The sequence below is a fragment of the Athene noctua genome, chromosome 2 (genome assembly GCF_965140245.1).
Source record: "Athene noctua chromosome 2, bAthNoc1.hap1.1, whole genome shotgun sequence".
NCBI lineage: Eukaryota > Metazoa > Chordata > Aves > Strigiformes > Strigidae > Athene > Athene noctua.
Genome location: NC_134038.1, coordinates 52,566,933 through 52,589,140, shown reverse-complemented (window position 1 = coordinate 52,589,140; position 22,208 = coordinate 52,566,933). Strand labels below are relative to the sequence as shown.

Sequence of the window (22,208 nt, the reverse complement as noted above, 5' to 3'; positions counted from 1 at the left end):
TTTCACCCATGCTTTGCTCTTCTCCCTTGATGTGTTACAGACAGGAAGGAGGCCATCTTCTCTGTAGTAATACTAAGTGATCTGTTTGCTTGATTTATCATTCTCTGCCTCAACAGTCTATCGATTGCCATGTTAGAACTGACAGAAGGTTTCTTTATTTTTTACAGGCTGAGTGTTTTTCTGTTGCCTGTCTCTCAGTGAGCTTAAATTTGTTATTTGAGGGTTTCATCTTCATTGGAAAGTTTGTAGAGTCTTCATGTTAAAACCAGCTGCTTCAGTTCTGGATTGATAGAGGCAGCTTGCAAATTTCTCTCAGAGAAACATGTAGCCAGCTGATACAGCATGTCCAATTAAACTATTTATTGAAACTTATCAAATCAGTGAACCACCCTCCATGAGCCAATCCAACCTTAGGTGGATGCAGCAAGTCTAGATGCAAACTAGAGGAGGCTTCACACAAAGCTTCTGGAACTGAGCTGAACTGTGTCTAGTGGGCACCCTGCCTTCAGTATAAAGCTGTTTGTTCCCTTGTTAGCAGGTGTTTAGTTTGGCTTTTGTTCTTAGCTGTGCAAAGCTGAATTGTTTTCCATGTGGCCTTATGTGGAGATGGGTGCCAGCACTGTAAGATGAAAGAGCCTAATGGGGAGAAAAGTAAAAACATTCTGCAGAGTGTGGGGATCAAAACATGTTTGCTGGTTTGAATATTGCTACAAATTTAAAACTGTTGGAATTGTGACAGTTGCCCTGAACTGTAGCCTTTATACCATTTTGTATAATCAAAGCAGAGTAAAGGAGGTTGGAGGGCAGCCAGCTTCAAAAGTTTTTGACGAGGAGAAGAGACAAATACAGACATAAATTAACAGTTTATTCATGTGAGCCTCATTTTTTCTTGAGAAAATCGGACTAAAAAGTTACTCTTTTTTCCAGAGTATATTGTGGAAGAGCAAGATAAAAACAAAGATAAAAAACCAGACAATAATGAAATAATGAGTCTTACCTCATTTTTCTAGATCTCACTACTTGTATAGAATATGTTTGCAGATGATTGTGATCACAGATCATAAGAATATTATTTATGAAAGTGCTCTTTTTTGAAAAAAGATATGAGTATGTGCATTTCAGTTTCCCTGTAAGAGTATGGCAACATGGTTAATTGTAGGATAATGCTCTTGTGTTTTCAGAAATCAGTTGAGCAATCTCACAATAATATTACAAAGCAAAGCAAACAAAACAAGTGCATTTCTGACGCTTTCATTTTAAACCTACTATGAAGACTATACACAGTTAAAGCTGTGATTCTGAGCCACAGCATTGCTATAAATAAATTCCACTGACTGTCATAAATGAATAAGTAAAAAAGAGATCGAGGTGTGTTTGCTTTCAGTGTTTTTTACAGTCTGTCTCTTGTACTTACCCAGATTTCACATTTGTTATCTTTGGCTGCATTCATAGTGAAGTACTCTCAAGCTTTGTTTTTATACCTCAAAATGCAGTATGGGTTACATTCTATCATTTGTAATCATCTGCCTTTTACTGTTGCACTACTGTTGCTACAAACACAATTCCATCCTATGTAGTGCTAAGGTCTATGTTTTGGGTTTTCAGCTAGAAGAGATTTCTGGACCTTCTGCTAACTACCTGTTTAGAATTATATAAAATCATTCTCCTTTCTCTCTTGTTGTGGTACACTTTGACAATGTGTATGCCGTGGCACCCAGAGGTGTTTTGTAACTTCAATATTTGAATGCAAATCCAGACTCAAGGCAGGAACAAGCCTCTGTCTTCACTGGAAGGGATATTCAGACACTCAAATCAGGAGGTTATCACAGCAGTTGTCCTGGTCTTAGATGGTTGGAGTAGATGCCATGAAGTGTGTGTACCTAAAATTTGAATATGTTGTCTTAAACTATAGGTGCTTTTGGAAGCATAACTATGTTCATAAGGTCTTTTTCAGATGTTAGTCTTTTACAGTGTTACTTGGTTTGCAATTTTATTTTCTGAAGTCAAGATGATCCTTTGCATACTCATTTCTGTAGAGAGGCTTCCAAATATTCCCTTTTAACCTGACAGATTCCTGTATATGTATTTATGAAACTGTTTACAATCAAAATCAGTATCTATCATTTTGTTTTCCATCTCATCTGATTTTAGTTCCATTATTTTTCTGGATAGTTGTGAAGAAAGACTGCCATGAGTGAGGCCTGATATTAAACACTTGACTAATACAAAAATATTTTCTAATCAGTGACTTTTTGATAACTACTTTTAAAAGTTTTTTTCTTATAAATCATCTGAATGAAATTCTGTATGTTCTTATACAGAAGTATTTCCGTTTGTACAATTATTTTCATTTTCTTGGACTCATGATGACCCCTGTGTCTAGAGCCTGTCTCTTAAGTAACTTTCCTCAATCAGCAAAAGCTTGCTTTTATTTCTTATAGTGTATAACATCTTTTTTGTTGTGGTTGATAGGTTGTAAATAGAATTTATTTCTTCAGAAGAAGATTTAGTTCTGTCAATAAATGTCTGTTTTTTCTGTTTCGAGCCCTTCAGAGACCTAGAATGCATGATGCTTTCTTAGAAGGGAAAAGTAAATATATTTCCAAAAAAGAGAACTGTAAATAGAGAATTATGCCCATGCTGCATTACATTAGACTCATCAGAACTTCTCCGTTTGCATCAAAAATGAAAACAGCTCTGCATTTACAAGTCTATAGTTGTCCTACCATCCTATGGTACTTGGATGGTGATAGTCTCCATATGTTACTTCTCAAAAGAGCAAAATGACAACAGGCAGCAGTTTTTACAGATCCTGTACTATAGATTTATTTACCCACCCCCTGCCCCGCTTCTCACACAACTTTACTGTTTGCTTTTTTTTCCCTGTCCTTTTTGCTTGCTGTCTTTGGCCCTGAGAGAAAACATAAACCTAAAACCAGCATTTCACATATCTCTGGTATTTAAGCCCCCCCCCTTTTTGTCATAGAAAAGCAAGCTGCTGACATGTGAAGCTGTCTCCTTTGGCACTGACATGAGATCTTGGCAATTTAAGCTGTGGTTACTTTTTACTCTGTGTTCGTGAACATTTTTCATTCCTGAGTGTCTTTGACAATGAGACAAATCTCACTGAGCAAAATGTTAATTGCAACTGGTTGGGGGACTTATGCTAAGATAGGATAGCTTATATTTCTGTTTTCCAATTCAAGTTCACAACACAGTTTGCAAAGTCTGGGGAATTTAAATCTAAAGTTGCATATACCTCTTTACATTAGAAGTTTGAAGATTTGCTAAATTAATCTAATTTAACTAAAGTAAAAGAAGAGATTAAACATGTTTATTTATATCCATGCTTAATTTACTAGTGTGCATGATGAGAAAAACAAAATGAAGACCACTTGACAGGCTTTCTTATACTGTATGACTGCGATTAGACTGCGAGGATAAGCATTTGGGGTTTCTGTTGTAAAAACATATGGAGCCTACGTGATTAATCCTTCTGTTCCAGGCAAAAGGCACATATTTTTCCCACTCTCTTGTGTGTCCCCCTAGTTTCTGAAGGTAGAGAAGCTAGGAGTGAGATGGAATACCGCATTGTTTAAAAAATAAAGAAATAAGGGAGATGGTGGGAGAGAGAGGCTTCTAATATGAAAAAATGAAGAAATAGCCATGTGGGTAGATATCCACTGAGTAGCAAGTGGGGTTTGTAAAAGTAAAAAATATGGTGAAGGAGCTTGTCAGATCAAGACAGACATGATTATTCCTGGTTCAATAACATTTTGATACGAGATACTGTTCTTCTGTTTGCTTTCAATGTAGGTCCTGACCAGATACCCCTGAGGGAAGAATTTGAGCAGATCATGTTGAAAGCTATGCAGGAGTTTACTCTGAGAGAGCGATCCTTGCAAATGAGTGCACAGTGTATCTCTGTGTCACCAGGTCAACTCCCTTGGCTCGCTAGGTTAATCGCCAGTGTGTCTCGGGACCTCGTGCACGTGGTTGTTACCCAGAATTCGCTGGCAGAGGGCATCTCGGAGACCTTGAGGTCTCTCAATGAAATGAAACATCAGCAAAAGCTACCAGATTATGTAGTTGCCATTTGTGCATCAAAGATAAGAGGAAATGAATTCTGCGTAGTAGTCCTAGGTGAGTAGATTTGCAGTATGCTTCAAATACCAATGCAATTTTGCTGAATTAATTTTCTCGAGTCGTTGGTCCAGCTTTTAAGTACCTTTTGTTCTCTTTACTCTCCTTTGCATTGTTACACTGCAGTGTCACGGTTTACTATTCCTTCATCAAAACTTGGAGTACTGATATCCATGAGGATCTAGACAAATAGCTGCATGCTAGTCATTAAAGCTTCTTGAGAGACCTGAGAATTTATTGTTTGTGTGGCTACCTTAGAAGATACCTTGAAGTGACCCAGTGACAAAATAGTTGGTTTGTCTTTCTCTGCTTTCTGTAACAGCTGTGCTATTTTACATGGCAATATTGGACTGACCACAGTCTTCTGCAGACCACTGTAAAACAGAACATCCTTTTTATCCTTTTTACCATGTTGATTTTCAAATTTCTCATGTGCATGAGTGTGTTTGGATGGAAGTGAGTTTTGACTAGTCATCTTTCCTTTGTAGGCAGATAAATCAGTAATGTCAATTTTTTACTTTTTTTCACACTATGGATAATTATTTTTTCATATTTACCCAGAATCCTCCATCCCCTCTAGGTACAAATACTTTGCAAATCATTTGTCACCCAAGTGTGCAAAACTATGGGCAACAGCTTGCAAAGGATGTGCAAAGGATGTAAACCAATATAACTAATTCTCCTGTCACTAGCAAAATAGATTTGAGACTGCTCTCTCAGTCTGCTGAGTAGTGGAGAGATCCATGACTGAAGATCAGCATACCTCACACTTCTAGGATGAAAAGGTTATGTTGATAGTATTAAAGATTGCTCTCGCTTTTTTCTTCCCTTTTCTCCAGGTCAGTATCAATCTAGGGCACTTGCAGAAAGCATGCTTACCACCAGTGAATTTTTAAAAGAGATCAGTTATGAGCTCATCACAGGGAAAGTTAGTTTCCTGGCATCGCATTTCAAAAATACATCTTTAGGTGAGTGATCCTAAGAAACAGAAGTTCTAGCCAAGACAGTAATTTCTTTCAGGTCGGTGTGTCTCCTGTTCAGCATTTGAAGCTCACACAAACACAGCTCTGCCCTCTTCACCAAGAGGCGTTCTTTCCTTCTCTCCATTCACTGTATGTGAAGGAGCGCTCATCTCCTTCACCCGTGCACTGCGAGTTACTCATCCTGTAGCAAAACATTTTTAACACTGTTTATACTGCTGAATGTAACGGCAGGGCACCCATAAGTGCATGAGTCTTTTCTCGTTTGCGCTTTTAGCACAGGTTTTTGATGTTTTATAGTGTGCATTTCTTTGTAATCATCAGATGTCACCGCAAGCTGTAAAGGCACAGAGCTGAAATTATTCAGCTGTGCTTTCTTTTCTTGGAATTCATTCAACTGGCAAATCAGTAAATAAAAGAGAAGAATATGCTCCCTCCCTCTCTTCCATATATCTCCAGTCCACTGTCCCTTCAAAGATTCAGCGTCAACTATGTGAGAACATGTGTGTATATAATGTTCTACATCATTTGTTTGAAACAGCTTCCAGATAATTTGGTGTTGCTAATTCTTACATAGGTGACGATTTGGACAAGCTGCTGGAGAAAATGCTACAGCAGCGAGGGGAAAGTGTCATTATTCCTTTTAATGGAGATGTTAGTGAGTGTGTGTCATCTCAGGAGGCAATCGCCATGGTTTCTACGCAAGAACCAGGTAACTTTTTTTACATGCAAGATGTGAAATAAGTGAGTGGTTTGCTAAATGTCAAAATGCATGTGTCTCAGAAGAGTCTGAGGGCACAGCTGCCGTCAGTGTGCCAACTTTCAGGTATTAATACAGCCAGCTGAATGTAGTAATACAGCTGTGTCTCAGACAGAAAATCTCTGTAGTAACTTTCAGCAACTTTTTTCCCCAATTTTATAATTCCTTAGCTAAAATATGGGATCTTCTGTTATGCACTAGGCAGAGTAGAGAAGATGTTCCTTTGTAATGTTGGCAGCGTGGACTTGTCTCACCCTTTTGCACCTAGAAAAGGATTGTAACCTTGGGTGTAAGGCCGAGAACTGTGTTCTCATTCTGAACTCCCCAGGTGTCTTCCTGTTTCTTAACTTCGATATTCCTCACTTTCCACATGTAAAATGGTAATAATGTGTACTACAGACTTGTGATCTGAGGCTTAAGCTTTGAGCGAAAGTATTTTAAGATCTTGGACTGAAAATGCTAAGCAAGTGTAATCTATAATTTTCTTGTTTGAGACGTGTCTTATTCCATGTAATGTGATGAGATACCTAGGTGCAAAAGATGAGCTGGGATTGCCTGCCTAGAAATGCTAATTATAATTTTCCATTTTTGGAATTCTTTCATTATTTAGAGTTCTAACCATACTTTCCTTTTCATATGACAGTAATGGTAAAAGATACACTCATCTGCTGTGAACACTGAGATTCTTTTAGGTCTAGTATCAAAGCAAATTCAACCTCCAGTAAAGGTTTTTCACTGTGAAAGAAAGGTATGCTCACGATTTATGGTATTTAGCTTAAATTTGTCAGCCCAGTGTTAGATCTCAATGAAAGCAAGGTGGTTTATAGTCTCCACATGGATCAGGAGATCCAATTATGAAGGCTGCCAGGTACTTTGTTCTGGCACCCCCACACCCCCAGAACAGCAAGTCTTGAGCTTCGTCACAGGATTAATTTGAAGGAAGAATGATCTTTTGATTCTGGTGTTTGGGGTTTTTTTGTTCTTACTATGTAAGGATGTGCAACGGTGCTTTTCTAAACCTTCATGTTTTCTCAAACAATTATTCTGAGCTAGTTGTGTCTTTAAAATATGGGTGTACAATGACTGAAGCTACTGGGAATCTGTCTGAATAAAAAAAAGGAGAGGTAAGTCTCCTAGGCAATGAGAGGGGACCTTTGTCCTGTAGTAGATTTACTGAAATAAACACTGAGGCAGGTCTGAGCAGGAGATAAGTGCACACACACAAACACAGATCTGTCTATATAATAAAGTAACATACCAGATTTTTGCCCCAAACACCTTCCAATTTTCATTTAAATTGCAAGATTTGATGAAGTGGCTTATTACTTTCAAAAGCAACAATAGTTCTTGTGCATAAGTTTGCAGTAGGTTTGGATTTTTTCTTTTTAAAGAGATTTTCCCTAGGTAATTTTTATGATAAGCAGTCCATTAATCAGAATTTAATTTGTGGTAGAAAAACTGACATAAACAAAAACTGTAATGGCATTACAGGATTTAATTTGGTAATCTGCAAGTAGAAAATATGCATTGTTGGGCATAGAATTTACGTACTGGAAATACTGAAATAAAGGAACGTGTTTTTATTTGAGGAAACATGAATGCTCTGGTACGTGCCTATAGAATGCAAAACTCCAGTCTCACTGTTCTCTTTATTAAGCTCAAATAAATATGAGACTAAATTTTTGTTTAAAATCAAGAAATCTCCAAACAAATAAATGCCCCCCCCTGCCCCACCCAGTACTTGAGATGTGTTGCCTAGACATGTTGCCCATCTTCCTGTGCAGCATATCATAGAATAGTTTGGGTTGGAGGGACTTATAAAGGTGATCTAGTCCAACTCCCCCTGCAACGAGCAGGGACTTCTTCCACTAGATCAGATTGCTCAGAGCCCTGTCTAGCCTTCCTGTCCAACCTTGACCTTGAATGTTTCCAGGGATGGGGCATCCCCAACTTCTCTGGACAACATGTTCCAGTGTCTCATCACCCTTATTGTAAAAAATTTCTCCCTTATATCTAGTCTGAATCTACCCTCTTTTAGTTTAAAATCTTTACCCCTTGTCCTATCACAGCAGGCCCTACTAAAAAGTTTGTCCCCATCTTTCCTGTAGCCCCCTTTAAGTACTGGAAGGCCGCTATAAGGTCTCCCTGGAGCCTTCTCTTCTCCAGGATGAACAACCCCAACTCTCCCAGCCTGTCCTCATAGGGGAGGTGCTCCATCCCCCTGGTCATCTTTGTGACCTCCTCTGGACCTGCTTAAGCAGGTCTGTGTCTTTCTTATGTTGGGGACTCCAGAGCGGGACACAGAACTCCAGGTGGGGTCTCACAAGAGTAGAGGGGGAGAATCCCCTCCCTCAACCTGCTGGCCACACTTCTCTTGGTGCAGCCCTGGATACAGATGGCTTTCTGGCCTGTGAGTGCACGTTACCAGCTCATGTTGAGCTTTTCATCCACCGGTACCCCCAAGTCCTTCTCTGCAGGGCTGCTCTCAGTAATTACTATCAGTCATTACATAGACATACGGCTGTCTCAGTGGTGACTTAGTGCGGGGTCAGTACTTCAAAGGAGAGCTGATATACAAACAAACTCCCGACTGACCTGCCGTCCAGTTAGAGTCTTTTTGGCAAGGTCACCAACACAGGCTCACTTTCCTCAGAATAATAGGTGTGCGGGCACTCATGCCATTGTGCCCTGAGCACAGCAACCTCAGCACTCAGCAGCCTCAACACCCATGGCTGGTTCTCACAGCAGGAGTGATGAAGGGGTGTTCCTGAAGCAGTGCAAGTTTCAGGAGGAGATCGGAGCTATGTATGTATATGTATATACACACAGGCACACACATTTTTAATGTATATACACATTATATATATATTTTAATACATATATGTGCGTGCATATTATGTACATGCTGGCTCATTTAACAGATTGCGTTTCACTACATTAGCATTGAGGCTTCCTTGGGTTGCACTGTGAAAAATCCTCCAAACACCTAGCACATTTAAAAAATGGGCAGTGCTGTACTTGAGGTCTGATAAGTTTTGATCATGTTTTGATCAAAAAAGGAAGTTGACATTTGTAATCTGTACCCATCTCTGAGAATCTAAATCACTTTTCTCCCTCATCTGTGTGGGGCATGACACCAGCTCTCTAGAGTGTTGAGATTTATTCTGGTGATAATGATTTTTTTTCTTGTAATAGAGGGTAGGCTATTTTGGAGGGTCATGCTTATTGGGGGGGTGGGAAAGTAAACATGTTTCTTGTTGTGTTTTGTTTTCTTTTTCAAACAAACACACTCTAGATTTGGATGTTGATACCTTCCAAATTTACCAGCCACAGCTTACAGTTGCCAGAAAGCTCTTGTCCCAGGTTTGTGCTATTGCAGACAGTGGCAATCAGAGCCTGGATTTGGGCCACTTCAGCAAAGTAGACTTCATCGTTATAGTTCCCCGTTCAGAAGTTCTGGTGCAGCAGACGCTTCAGCGGATTCGACAATCAGGTAAAAGGGAGGGGAGGGAAGAGAGACTGTTAAACCCAAGTATGTGATGTTATTAAATCGTATCTGGTATAAATGGAGAAATTGCTTCAACATGTATGTTGCATGTCCAGTGTTAGCTCCATTAGTTGGTATCACTGGTGAATTCTGAATATCTTCCTTTCATACATGGCAGAGCTTACGCCCAGTTTAAGTAGCAAAATAAATTGCCATATTCATGCAGGTCAGAGGAATGTATGACCTGGAGAAGCATTCAGCTGTCAAGAGAGGGAGGGGGTGAGCAAGTGCTCATCCACTTCAGATCTTTTATCCCCTAGACCTGTTAGTGCCGTTTGTTCAGGTGAATATGCTCTCATATGTACTAGCACACATGTATGAGCAGGAAGCTCACTTATTAAGTAGATAAATGCCTGAGTAACACATGCACATTGGGAGACAATAATTGCCATGCTGATTCAGATGGTGAGTTTTCTTGTGGGGGATTGTGTGTCTGACTGTGGCAGGTATCAAATGCTTCAAGAGGAACAAGAAAGCTTTAGTGGACAGGTTATGGAATATGTCTCCCTTGAGATAACTCCCTCTGTTGTCCAGTCTTCTAGTGACCGACATGTATCCAGAAAAGCATATGTGATTCTCTGTGGAGAAAATTACTCTCTAATAGAACTAAGTACTATCCATACAGATGTTTGGTCCTTTTTAACTCTTGATCTCTGATATCTGGAATAACGAAGTCCTTGGGATAGTTATGCATTTAGGATTTTTTTTTTTGCTAGCAGAACATTTTCTTTTTCCTGCCTTCAGCTTTATCTAATAATTCCTTGTCTTTGCATTTGAAGAACATGAATATGAGCTTCTGCTGTACTGCATCTATGAGTGGTTTTGGGTAGCTCTTGGCTTTTTTCCCTCTTATTTTCTGTTCTGAACAAAATATTCCCACGCTTTTTGATTGCAGATATGCCCTGATATTGCTCAGTATTGTGGTCCATCTCTATTTTTTTTCTCTGCACTGTTTTACTAGTAAAATGAAAATAATAAAATAGATTACTTGAGGTATGGGTTTCTTTTCCTTTCTAACATAACTTTATGGGTTTTTTTGTTCTATTCCTTATTTCTTCAGACATTTTATTTATCAAACTTGCTGCTACACTAAACCACAGATTTTCTGATATCTCTTAACAGGGTTTCACATTTATTTGATTCAAATGAATGTTTTTTAATTAATTTTTATAATAATTTTTTAAAATCATTAAGACCCTGGCAAATACATAGTTGACACACATTTCGCAGTGGCTTATTGCTGCTTTAATTCAAGTGGTGTTCAAAGCTATATACATTATGTCATGCCTACTTTGTGAATATGATAGCAATCAATCATTACAAAGACTGCTGGAGAGTGTTGCATTGACAGTAACATTGAAGCAGGGCATGAAAAAAACCATATGATATTAGTGAGTGTCAGTTTTATATAACTATGATTTTTTGCAAAGGAAAGGTCAGGATAACTTTTTCTGACTCAGGCAGGATTAATATATTACGTAAATGTGGACAAGTTTGGCCTAGGATCATGGAGCATAGCCAACGGAGCACTGAGCTGGAAATTTTTGTGGAGGTCTGAAGGTTTTTTTTTATTTTTGGTAATGTGAGAAGTCTTTGAAAGGTCTTCAGGTACTTTTTGGTGGAAATCCAGAAGCCAGGAAAGACATTTTGGTCTCCATTGTGAGAGAAAATGCATTCGGATAACATCTTCTTACTAGGGGCTGTCAGTGATTTGTCTCTGATACTGGCAACCTACTGTTGGCACTTCATTTTTGCATGCACTCAAAGGAAAAGGTGTTTGTTGTATTCTTCTTTCTGACAGGTGTCCTTGTGGACTTGGGCCTAGAAGACAATGGCACAGCTTATCAGAGGGCTGAGAAATACGTGGTTCGGCTAGACAATGAGATTCAAACAAAGTTTGAAGTTTTCATGAGACGAGTGAAGCAGAATCCCTATACACTATTTGTTCTGGTTCATGACAATGCCCACGTGGATTTAACAAGGTAGCTGTTTCAGTCTACCAAAGGAAAACCATCCTCTCCCAGTATCTTTCAGTTAGGTTTTTCAAAAGACTTACATCTTAGACATCCTGTGCTTTCTCTAGGCCTAAACCATTTTGTGCCTCAAAATCAGAAATAATCTTTTTTTGCTTGCTTGTGGTATTTGTTAACTAATTCTGATTAAGTTGAAGGTAGGTGAGACTAGTTTCAGATTATGGGATCCTTAACAAGACTATTTGTACTGGTATGTGCTATGGTACTGAAGTCCAGGAAGAAGCGCTTCATTTTGCAACTTTCTTTGTTGTTCTTGTCTTTTTTTGCTATTACCCTCCTTTTTCTCTACTCAAACCCAAATCTCTCCCATGTTCACAAGCCAGTCATTTTAATTTATGTTTTTATCCTCAATGATAGTGTTGTTTGTAGTATGAGAAGCTTACAGACATTTAACTGCATCGTCTGAAAAATGCCCTAGCTGCTCTAAGAAAAGGATTTAAAAAACAGCTGTATTGGATTTTTCCAGCATTAGGTCTAAACACAACAACACATACGCACATGTTCAGAAGCATTTCTTCACTCTGAATCACAACTTTACTATGGAAGAAGAAAGAAAGAAATACAGCTAATTATTCTGCTCTTGTTTAATGAGTAAACTGAGGAGAGTAATCTTAATATGATTTAAACATGGTGCATAAGGTTGTGGGATTCATTTTATATTATTCAGAGATATAATAAACAAAGGTCTCTCCTTGAAGGACAGCTAAAAATAGATAAAAGCAACATTCTTTCTACTTTAGCCTCCCAATGACATTTTTGTTACTGTCTTTGCTGTACTCTGAATTTGGAATTCCTGAATATATCCTGGAGGTAAAGGTTAATTCCAGGAACTGAAAACTAGAACATCTGTAGACTTTCAGGTTCCCTAGACTTTTGGAAATGTGTTGTTGTTTCAGGCTGGAAAATCCACTGGATTTTGTAAAATTGTTACTATATCCTATCCCCACAGCTCATGGAACAGTGTTTCACAGTGTGAGGGGGATTTCATCAGCTTTGGCTTATTTTTGGTTTCCTCCATCTGATGTTCTTTTAAATTGGCACACTAATTCACCTTCTCACTGTCAACAGATTTTGGTCCTTTATTTAGTTTTTTCCCCTGTTGGCTGAGTCTACCCACAGAGAACACTCAAATGGTTTTGACATCTTTCCCTCTTCCAAAGAGATTTTTGAGCTGTGATTCACTGTGCCATGGTCATTTGGAGATTTTTCTGCAGGAAGAGAGTAATCTGTTGAATCTCAGGATGTCAGTAAGGCAATTGTTTGCATTCTTATTTCTGCAGTGCCATTTCAAGTTCCCTGTCACATGGTGAGCCTAGTCATGGTCTGGCTGATAGAGTTATTAATTGCAGAGAGGTCCTTGAAGCATTCAACCTCCTTGTTCTTCAGGTCAGCTCTTTTCCTTATGCCTTGCAAACGCAGCAGTCCAGGATCAGCTCTAGCAATGAGGTACATTGGATACAATTTGACACTGTGGTAAGTGTTTAATTGTTAATTTTAACTGTGTATTTTAATGTGGACTTCACACCTAAAGGAATCTGGCAGATGTGTATTAAATAAAATTGTTAGAAGGGAGCTCTTTCTCTCCTGGAATTGGTTCTCTCAGGCTCCAGATACATAGCCCTGGGATGCTGATGGCAGAGGTAGCATTGACATTTAGGCCCAGGAACTGTATGTTTTCCTGTGTCCAGTCATGTAGTATGAGAAGTTACTTCCTATGCTCTAGTCAGACAAAGCTATATGGACATTCCATAAAGCTCTGGAGCTGGCTTTCCATTTTCAAGCAGTCTGACTTTTGACTGTAAGTTACATGTTGTGTGGCCTGTCAAATCTGTTCATTACTCTGGTACTAATAAAAGTTGTGTGCTAGGTTAACAAGTTACGGTGTAGTAGATGCCGTCATTGTGCAGAGAAGAGGTGGGAAAAGTCTGTTTGACATTCTGTGCCATTAGCTTTTTTTCACCATTTCAGCCAGCTGATTCTGAGGATGTTTTGACTAAACCTGCTTTAAAATATCCTTTTCTCCATTGGTGTCTGTAAAGTGTCTTGAAGTGGTACCTGTAAAAAGTAGTTAAACAGAATAGTGGAATCGAGGGACTGAATGAATATTCAAAGTTTGCTTTTTGGTTGATTGTTAACATAAACCAGTGTGGTGACCTGTAAAATGGTCTAGACAATTTTTTGTTTCTCAAAAGTAAAAAATCAACAACTTTCAGTCTTCTGATGAAAAAAAAAAAATCCACCAGAAAAAGGGAGGCTGTGTGTGTTTAATTACATTACTAGTGTTTACCGGTGATGTAAATGCACTGGAGAACATGCTGTGCTTCCAGCAAAGGCCTCATGAAATTTGAGGCAGCAAATATTTTCCATTCTGATTGCTGTCTGCAGACGTATATTCCAGCAAAGAAATTATTAGTTTCTGATTGCAATTAGAGATGTATAGAATCTGACAATCAATATGAATGTTGGAAATTCATAATCCTTCTGTTTTCAGGTTCTGTTTTAAATATAAATGAGATAACAGTAGATATAAAGTCAGAGATAGGGAGTCAGAAAATAATTAGCGGGATTCTAGAAACCCCCTGAAAACACAGGTAGTAGATATATTAAAAAATTCGCAAGGACATATGTCTGTCATTTCTAGCTCTAGACAAATAGTAAGTTAAGTAAAAAACAATTTACATTTTATTGTATTCTTTGAAACAAACAAATAGCATCACTGAGGGAGAATGAATGAAAAGAAAGGATACTTTGCTTTGGAAGATGCTTTCCACTTATTTTTTAAATGACAAAAGAATTTAAATTTGGATCCAGTTTTCTTTATGTTTTTGCTGTCTCTATATGGAACAGGATGATGCAGCAAGTGAAGACAAGCTGTACTTTGGTTTGAATGAATACAGCAAATCCCTCCAATGGGGAGTCACAAGTCCCCTTTTGAGATGTGATGAAACCTTTGAAAAAATGGTCAACACGCTTTTAGAAAGGTAAATTTGGAAAACAGGGAAGCTTGGGATTCTGCTTAACGGGGATCTTAAGGATACAGATAAATATTTATGAGCCCCATCACAGGGAGATGAAGACATGGTGACCTTTCATGTTGATTTTGGAATCTGTGAAGTATATGCAATTTTTATTTTTATAACAAATTTAATGCTGTAGAAGGAGGGGATATCCTTCATTTGTACATAGTAGAGATTAGGCCCATTCAGCACCAGTCTAGGCTCAGCTGTGCTGCTCTCTTTTTTTGGCTCAGCCCTCTCTAAGCTAAGGAGGTACCAGAGGTTTAATTACCTCACCACTTCTGGTGTCTCTCTTGCTGAGACTGCCAACAGTCTTGTCAGTGGTGGCCCAGGTGAGTGATGTCATTTCAAAAGCATCATTTTTGTTATTTCATTCATTGGCTATGGTTTTGGTTCCTGCAGCTCAGAGCCTGAAAGTGGCTTATTAGTACCCTGCAGCTGCTTGAACAAGCTGCTTTCATAGCACATACCCACGATATCATTAAATATGCATATTACAGCAATGAAAGCAATACTGTCGTTTCCAGCAATGTGGAGTTAATCTATTCTGCATATGAGCAGGACAGATCCCTTATAACAGTTTAAGCTATAGTTGTCATAGGATTGTTCTGTCTTCAGTATCATTTTTTTTCCTATTTTCTTTAAGTCAATATAATAATTGTAAATGTATCTGTATTTATTAAGTAAAATACAATATCAAATGTGTTACATTAGCATCATAAATGAATAAAGTACGTCATTAATCATTAATATTTATTATATACAAATATGTAAGTAATGAATGTTATAAATAATAATAAGGTCAGTTAATCTTTAAATGTCAGTTCTCTAGGCTTTTCATAGTCTTTCTGGTCAAGTACAATGAAAGAGAGAGTGGTCACCATTGCTCTCTTTCTGTTCTTAAAATGTGGATGGCGAAAAGGATGAAGGAGGATTAATGAATGTGCAAATACTACCCTAATAGGAGGTTAGGATAAGACTAGAAACAGGTGGGAGGTGAACCTTGGAGCCAGGATATGTTTTTGCATCACAGCTTATCAATTCAGCCTCTGTTTTTCAAGAAACCGAGTTATTCCATCTGGATGGGTGGCCCATACAAGCTTACAAGCCTGAAAACATTGCAGATATTTTGATATTAGAAGAAAGGTTCCATTTGGTTTAGAAGCAAAAGTGGGTACTCTTATGGAAGGAAGAGTCAAAAGTGTTTTTAAAAATTTATTGATTTAATGACTGGCTTATGGTATACACAGTGAGCTACTGTACCTACTCTTTAAGGACAGACACAAAATTTTATTCAAGTGGATCCCATATCATGTATTAAATCACTCAGGAAAGAGACCAGAGAATTTGGAACTTGTAGTTTTTTAGTCATTTGGACTTCTGTGGTGCAAGACTCAAGGAATAATAGCATAGTTTTTTTCTGTATTATGGTGGTGAGTGAACTGGTGGGGAATGTCTAGAAATGGAGTGCTTTTTGGCTTGAACAGGTTTTTAATTCTTTTTTCCTTAGCATGTTACTTTGTGAGCTCATATCTGTTGTCACTGCATGTAGCTGTTATAAGAGAGAAAGAAACATTGGCTATGTAAGTTAAAAGGCAAAATGGAAGTTCAAATTTGGCTCAGAGCCAGCAATCCCTATTGCTAAGTCTAACTTTCTAGTGGGAAATTAAGAGATCTGAAATTATGAAGTACTTCTGCAAACCTCTTGAAACAGCAATGGTCCTCCAGGTTTATAGAAGAAAAAAACTTGTGGGCAGCAAAGCAATTATTAGCCTGTGCTCTTAGAGTGAACCAGATCTGAGATAATCCTTGTGTCCGTCAAGTTAAAGATGTTCATCTTATATTTTGGCCCAGATGATGATAACAGAAGTTTTAAATTCCTGCTACTTGAGCACAGGACTTGGCTCTTCATCTTCTGCATTTGGACCATGTCGTATTAATTTACTTGAAACACAGTTAGATTTTGTGCAAAATTATTGTCCGTGAAAATTGAAGGCTTCATTCTTTGAGCGCTACTGAAAAAAAATAGGCACTTCTTTACCACACAGTCCTGTTTTTTCGCTAATTTTCAGACATTACTGTGATTTTGATGTGCTAACGCAGAACTGTATCTCCTCAAAGGTACCCTCGGCTGCACAGCATGGTGATTCGCTGCTACCTTCTCATTCAGCAGTATTCCCAGGCTCTGATGGCTCTCACCACCATGGCCTCACTAAGAGATCACAGCACACCTGAAACGCTCAGCATAATGGATGACCTTATCACTTCTCCAGGAAAGGATAAGAATGGCTGTGGCCACATGCTTGTCATTAGGGTGCCGTCTGTGCAGCTAGCCATGCTGGCCAAGGAGAGGTTACAAGAAGTAAGAGACAAGTTAGGTCTGCAGTATCGTTTTGAGATCCTCCTTGGGAACCCTGCCTCAGAGCTTACTGTCGCGAAACACTTTGTGACACGGTTGAAGGTTAGAAGAAACTAAATATTTTTTTGTATGCCCACTGTAGTCCTCTGACTGTTGTACACACTTTTTGTTCATTCTCATGTGCTTTTAGGTTAATTATTTTATAGGAAAAGGTGCATGTTCTGTATCTCTCTCCATGGAATTTTACTGTTCTTTTGATGAGCATAAACGATTTAGAAACTTGAATTTTGAAATTAAAACTTCAAAAAATTGAATCGTTACCGGCCCATGAAGTCAAACACTGGATGTTATCTCTCTTGTTAAAGTTGAATGACAGCATGAGTCAGATAGGTTTCATCTCTGAATCTCAGAAAGCAGAGGTCAGACCTCCTTAGACAAACTAATTCTTTCCACCAACTTATGTCTGTCTAGTGTATCTCTTGTCTGCTCTGTCCATCCATCTTCTGCCCTTCTGATAACTGGTAAAGTATTCTGTTTGTCATAGACTTCTTTACTTAAACCACTGCATGCTGAAAGCCTCTCTGCACAACATACATGCACCAAGCTAAGCTTTTGCATGGATTTATAAAAGCATGGTTCAACTAGCCAAACCCACTCCCTGAACTAACCTCACTACATTAAACAAAGGGAAATGGGTTGCCTGCCTTAGGTACCATCTTAAAGGAATTCTGTTTGACTGTCCTGATCCTTGCTCTAAACCTCACAGAGATATTAATTTTCTGTTTCTACTGTGTGTTATACAGCGTATTCAAAACCACACAGAAAAGGAATGAATTTCGTGAGCCTTTCTTAAAGAGCTTGCTTTCTTAAAGAGCTTGCTACAACCAAAAGCAGAGAAAATGTCCTTTAAAAAAGCTACCACCTCTGCTCCTCAAACCTTGCCTGCAGCAAGAGAAGGAAGAGAGGAAAGTAGTAGTCGTGGAGGAGAAAACAACATGTGAGATAGCAGCTCTGTGCTGCTGATTTTTTTTGACTAGGCATTAACTCCAGCCTTAAATCATTCTGGACTGAGAGTCCCGTGAGAGCCTCTTTATGGCACTTTGCTGTAAAGGGTTGCAGCCCTTATGCATTGCTGGAGCTGCCCGTGAGGCCTTTATTGCAGATGAGGATTGAGGGTGAAGCTGTTGCAGGTGAACATCCATGTAGCCACTGATTTGGAATAGAGGATCAGGCAGAGAATGAAAAAAATTCGAAATAATTATTCTTACTCCTCTCCCTCACAATATAAGATGCTTTTTTTGAGTAAACAAAGATGCAGGGTTCTGGACTTGTTTCTTCCTTGCAGGTGACTATCAAAAACCCACTCAATTCTGAAATGTGCTTATGAAGGGAGTGAGGAGAGGAATTCAGGTGCCCAAAGATAAGCCTATAGTGTATTTTTAGGTGGGTTATTCCAGTGGCGCTCCAGAATGATGAAGATCACCTGTGAGTCTTGCTGTGGGCTGCTATACCTGCTAGTCTGGTGTCTGGGATAACACAGAGTATCTGAAATGCTTTGAGCCTATGTCTGAGCAACTGATTCTCATTATAAAATTAATCAGCCGTGCTACCATCGAGTCTAGTTTATTGCAGACAGTTTTGATTTAGTCTCTATGCTGCTTGGCTTTTCTCCTGATGTTAGATGGAGGACTAGAGCAAGTTGGGAACTGGTCACTGCCTGCTTCCACTATGAGCACCCAGGCCCTTTTTTTTGTGGTGGGGGGAGAGCAATATGAGCCTACCAAGTGCTTTCTGGTGAGGCTGAGGTTTGAAATGCTGGTCCCACCAATAACTGCTGTTGGTTGCAGGGAGAATGAGACTTCATTCTGACCCTTTTCAGGGTAAGGATGGAAACCTTATAGCTGTTAGTGACCGCCGTTGAAAAGTTTGACTTAACTCTCCCAAAGAGGACGTTAGCAGTGTGTGTGGTGCTGCAGCAGGGCAGGGAGGGTGGGCAGCTGTCTCTGCAGTGCTGGTAGCTGGACCATTTCCCTCTCTCTCAGAGAGAGGCCAGACAGACAGATCAGTCCTCTCCATAAGGGAGCCGGGCTTCAAGGGAGATGTACACCCAGAGATAGAGAATGAAAGAAGAGATAGCAAATAATTTAACTATTTTGCTGACCAGACATGCTGTCATGGCATACCCTTTAAGTGCAACGGGAATCAAACCACTTGGGAGGCATTCAGAAATGAGGAGCCCAAAAGGGTGCAGCTCTCTGCTCCTCCTGAGTAAGATGGTCAAGAAATACGTGTTCTGTATGCAAGTTTACAGCTCAAAGCCCCAGGCACTCAGGCTTCTTTTCAAGTCGTTAGGCTAGCAGAAAGAAGATCAGCTTTCTGTCTGTCTTCCCTTATTTCATTTTTTAGCCATGCACTTTTACAGAAAATTCCATCACTGGAGAGGCAGGATAACAGCTAGTCAGACTAACCCTGCCAAGCCAGAAAATATCTCTCTGCTGCTGAGTCTGCTTTACTGAGCCAGTAGATGTTGTTAAGTAGTTGGAGAAATAATTATTTTTGTGAACATTCAGAATGCTGAAATCAGCAGGGGAAAGAAATAAGGACTGGGAAAAGAGAATAGAGTCATAGCAGAAAAGGGGACTGTTACTTCAAATTGTGCTCTGCCTAAGCTAAGAAAAAAGTAATCACGGGGATTTTTGTGGAAATTTTCAAAAGGTCAAATGGCATGCTGAGTCACTGATTCACTAGTGAGTCCTTCTTTTCAGTCCCTGTCATCTGCCAGAGAAGGTTACTCATAAAACATGGCCTTTCTGGGGAGGAGGAAGGGTAAGGAGAGAACAGGTCAAGGGTACAGGTTGAGACTAGAAGAACAAACTGGGAATTCAAGATAGGGTTCTTCTTGCAAGGTGTGTTTTCCACAAAGCTTGCGTAAGTCTTGTTGCTTTGTCAAGAGCACTGTGTCTCATTGTCTTGTCCATCTGTGCTGGGAACAGTAATATATATATATTTTTTATTTTTTTTTAATGGGCAGTTTGAGAGTGGTTGGGCTTGCTGTCATGACTCTATCAAAGTAGATTCTGTGCCTCAGCTAGATAAGAGTCTTCTCTAGAATTATTTTGTCCATCATTAATAAGAAAGAAGGAAAAACTTTTTCCAGCAGGGTGATACACTGTAGTTCAAATACTGATGATTCTGTAAACATTAGGGCATAATTTCCTTGTCTGGAAAGACCTTAATGTCTGATCAACATAGAAATGTGAAGTCTCTGGGTTACATGGAAAGAACTTCTCTGCTGATCTCTTCTCTTAGCTCGTCAGTGATCTAAGAGGCTGTGTTGTCAGTTTTCCTGGGGCTACCCATAATGTATTGACAGGAATGGCTGGATATGAACCTGCATTTTTGCATTTCAGCTTTATAATATAATTTCAGTGTTTGTAGAAATAAAATGGCTTGTTTCCTTTGTAAGTGAGAGCCTCTGAGTCTTTCAGGTTTACTTCTTTTTGAAAGTTGCTGTAGGGTGCTCTCGCCTGTTTTATCAAATACTGCCTATATCATGTGGAAGTCTGGGTGCTGTGCAACACAGCAAGAAAGATGTTGTTCTCAAGATAGAGCAACGTTTTTAGGAGGCTGCATCCAATACACAAGAATACAGGTGTGCTCAGCCAGGTTCACTAAGCTCTGCAGAACCAAGGGGACTGAAGGGTATAAGGACATGGAAGCCTTTCCACTGTTAAGGGAAAATGATAGAGTTTTCGGTCTTGGGCCTTGGTAGATTGTAGGATTGTAGGTAAGGAGTCCTTTCTTGTGGGATTACCTCCAGTGAAAGGGAATTTTTTTTTCCATTCAGATAATCTTTCAGTATATAGAATAATTAAGCAAATATTTGAGGATCATGGAGCCATTTTCATACTCTATTTGAAGGTCTTACTTCAGCTTTACATTAGTTTCAAAGAACTTTTATCTGTACCAGCTTGAAATTGAAGGCATCAGCTGCATTTTTCTCTGACAGACCACACTAATACTGCACCAGGTGTATGGTTCCAGCACTGAATAACATATGCTATGCATCCTTTTTCTGTGCATTTAATGCTTGGCTAACACTTTGCTACCAGAAAAAATGCATGCCTGTACCTAAGGTCTCCTTCCTGTTGGCTGTTGGGTAAGCAAACTCTGTATAGAAAGAAAAAGCAGGAACTGGGGAAAAAAAAAAAAAAAATGGGTGAAGGTTTACAAGGTGTCATTTAAATGCAACTGGAAGTTTCTTTGTTCACAGGCTTGGAGGGGAAATGAGCAGGATGACTGGATTCCTCGCACCTATCAGGATTTGGAAGGTCTACCTTGCATTGTTATTCTAACTGGCAAGGACCCCCTAGGAGAAACTTTCCCCAGGTGCTGTTATTGCTGTTGCAATATGGTTGTTTTGTAACATGTTTAGATAAGTTGGGGGTGGATAAGTGGTTTGCTACCATCTGGCTAATTTTTCACAAAAAAAAGAGTGTATTTTAGACTTTGTTTGGGAACACTTTAAAATTTTGGAAAGTGTGATTTGTGAAAAGTAAAGCTGTGTGGGTCAGTGAATGTCTGTGCAAAGTACCAAGGAGCATGACTTATGTGCATAACTTTGTATTTTAAGCATAACTTTATATTTTAAAATAATTTTATATTTACTGGCTATCAAAATTGTTCATTAATATTTAATAAGCAATTAAAGATAGGGAGCATTCTTCAAAGTCAGAGAAAACAAAACTTTCTTTTTTCTTGGGTTGGGTTTTCTAGGTCGTTGAAATACTGTGACCTTCGACTAATTGATTCAAGCTACTTAACTAGGACTGCATTAGAGCAAGAAGTAGGCCTGGCATGCTGCTACGTTTCGAAGGAGGCAATTCGAGGGCCTATTGTAGCTCTTGACCTTAGTGAGAAGGAGCATGAGAAGACTAACGGTAGCGAGAATGACTCTGATGAGCTGTTGATAGACTTGGACCGACCCCAGAGTAATAGCAGCGCTGTCACTGGAACCTCAGGTCAGTTATTCCGCTGTTGCTCTGAAAAACAAGCCTTCATTCCTTACTGGAATTTGAATGCAAACACTGAGATGTTTAGTCACATGTGGGTTGCTCCGCTGTATCCTGCTGCAGGCTAGGCAATGAAATGTTAGTAGCAGATTCTTTCCACGGTGAGCAGTTTTTCTGTGTACAGCTAAAAGGGAATGGTGTTTCAATGAGAGGATGGTATGCCACAGCTAAGGGTCCCTTGTGAATTTTATTTTTAAACTTATATTTCACATTTGTGGCTAATTTCATCTGGTGGATTCTGAGATCTTAAAAAACAGAGTAGAAATGGATAGTATAAAATTTTAGGAGTAGAAAATT

At 39.1% G+C, this 22,208-nt stretch overlaps 1 protein-coding gene across 9 annotated transcripts in view; it reads left to right on the top strand.

Annotated features, from left to right (window-relative positions):
• Window positions 1-22,208, top strand: part of GREB1L (GREB1 like retinoic acid receptor coactivator) — a 144,872-nt gene that overhangs the window by 104,188 nt on the left and 18,476 nt on the right. For all 9 annotated transcript variants that reach the window (XM_074899111.1, XM_074899110.1, XM_074899107.1 and 6 more), the window contains 10 exons: window positions 3,817-4,143; window positions 4,983-5,111; window positions 5,701-5,835; window positions 9,179-9,376; window positions 11,232-11,412; window positions 12,744-12,936; window positions 14,311-14,444; window positions 16,602-16,941; window positions 21,113-21,228; window positions 21,616-21,860. In XM_074899111.1, coding sequence (XP_074755212.1) covers window positions 3,817-4,143; window positions 4,983-5,111; window positions 5,701-5,835; window positions 9,179-9,376; window positions 11,232-11,412; window positions 12,744-12,936; window positions 14,311-14,444; window positions 16,602-16,941; window positions 21,113-21,228; window positions 21,616-21,860 — 1,998 coding nt within the window. The remainder of the gene's footprint in view (window positions 1-3,816; window positions 4,144-4,982; window positions 5,112-5,700; window positions 5,836-9,178; window positions 9,377-11,231; window positions 11,413-12,743; window positions 12,937-14,310; window positions 14,445-16,601; window positions 16,942-21,112; window positions 21,229-21,615; window positions 21,861-22,208) is intronic.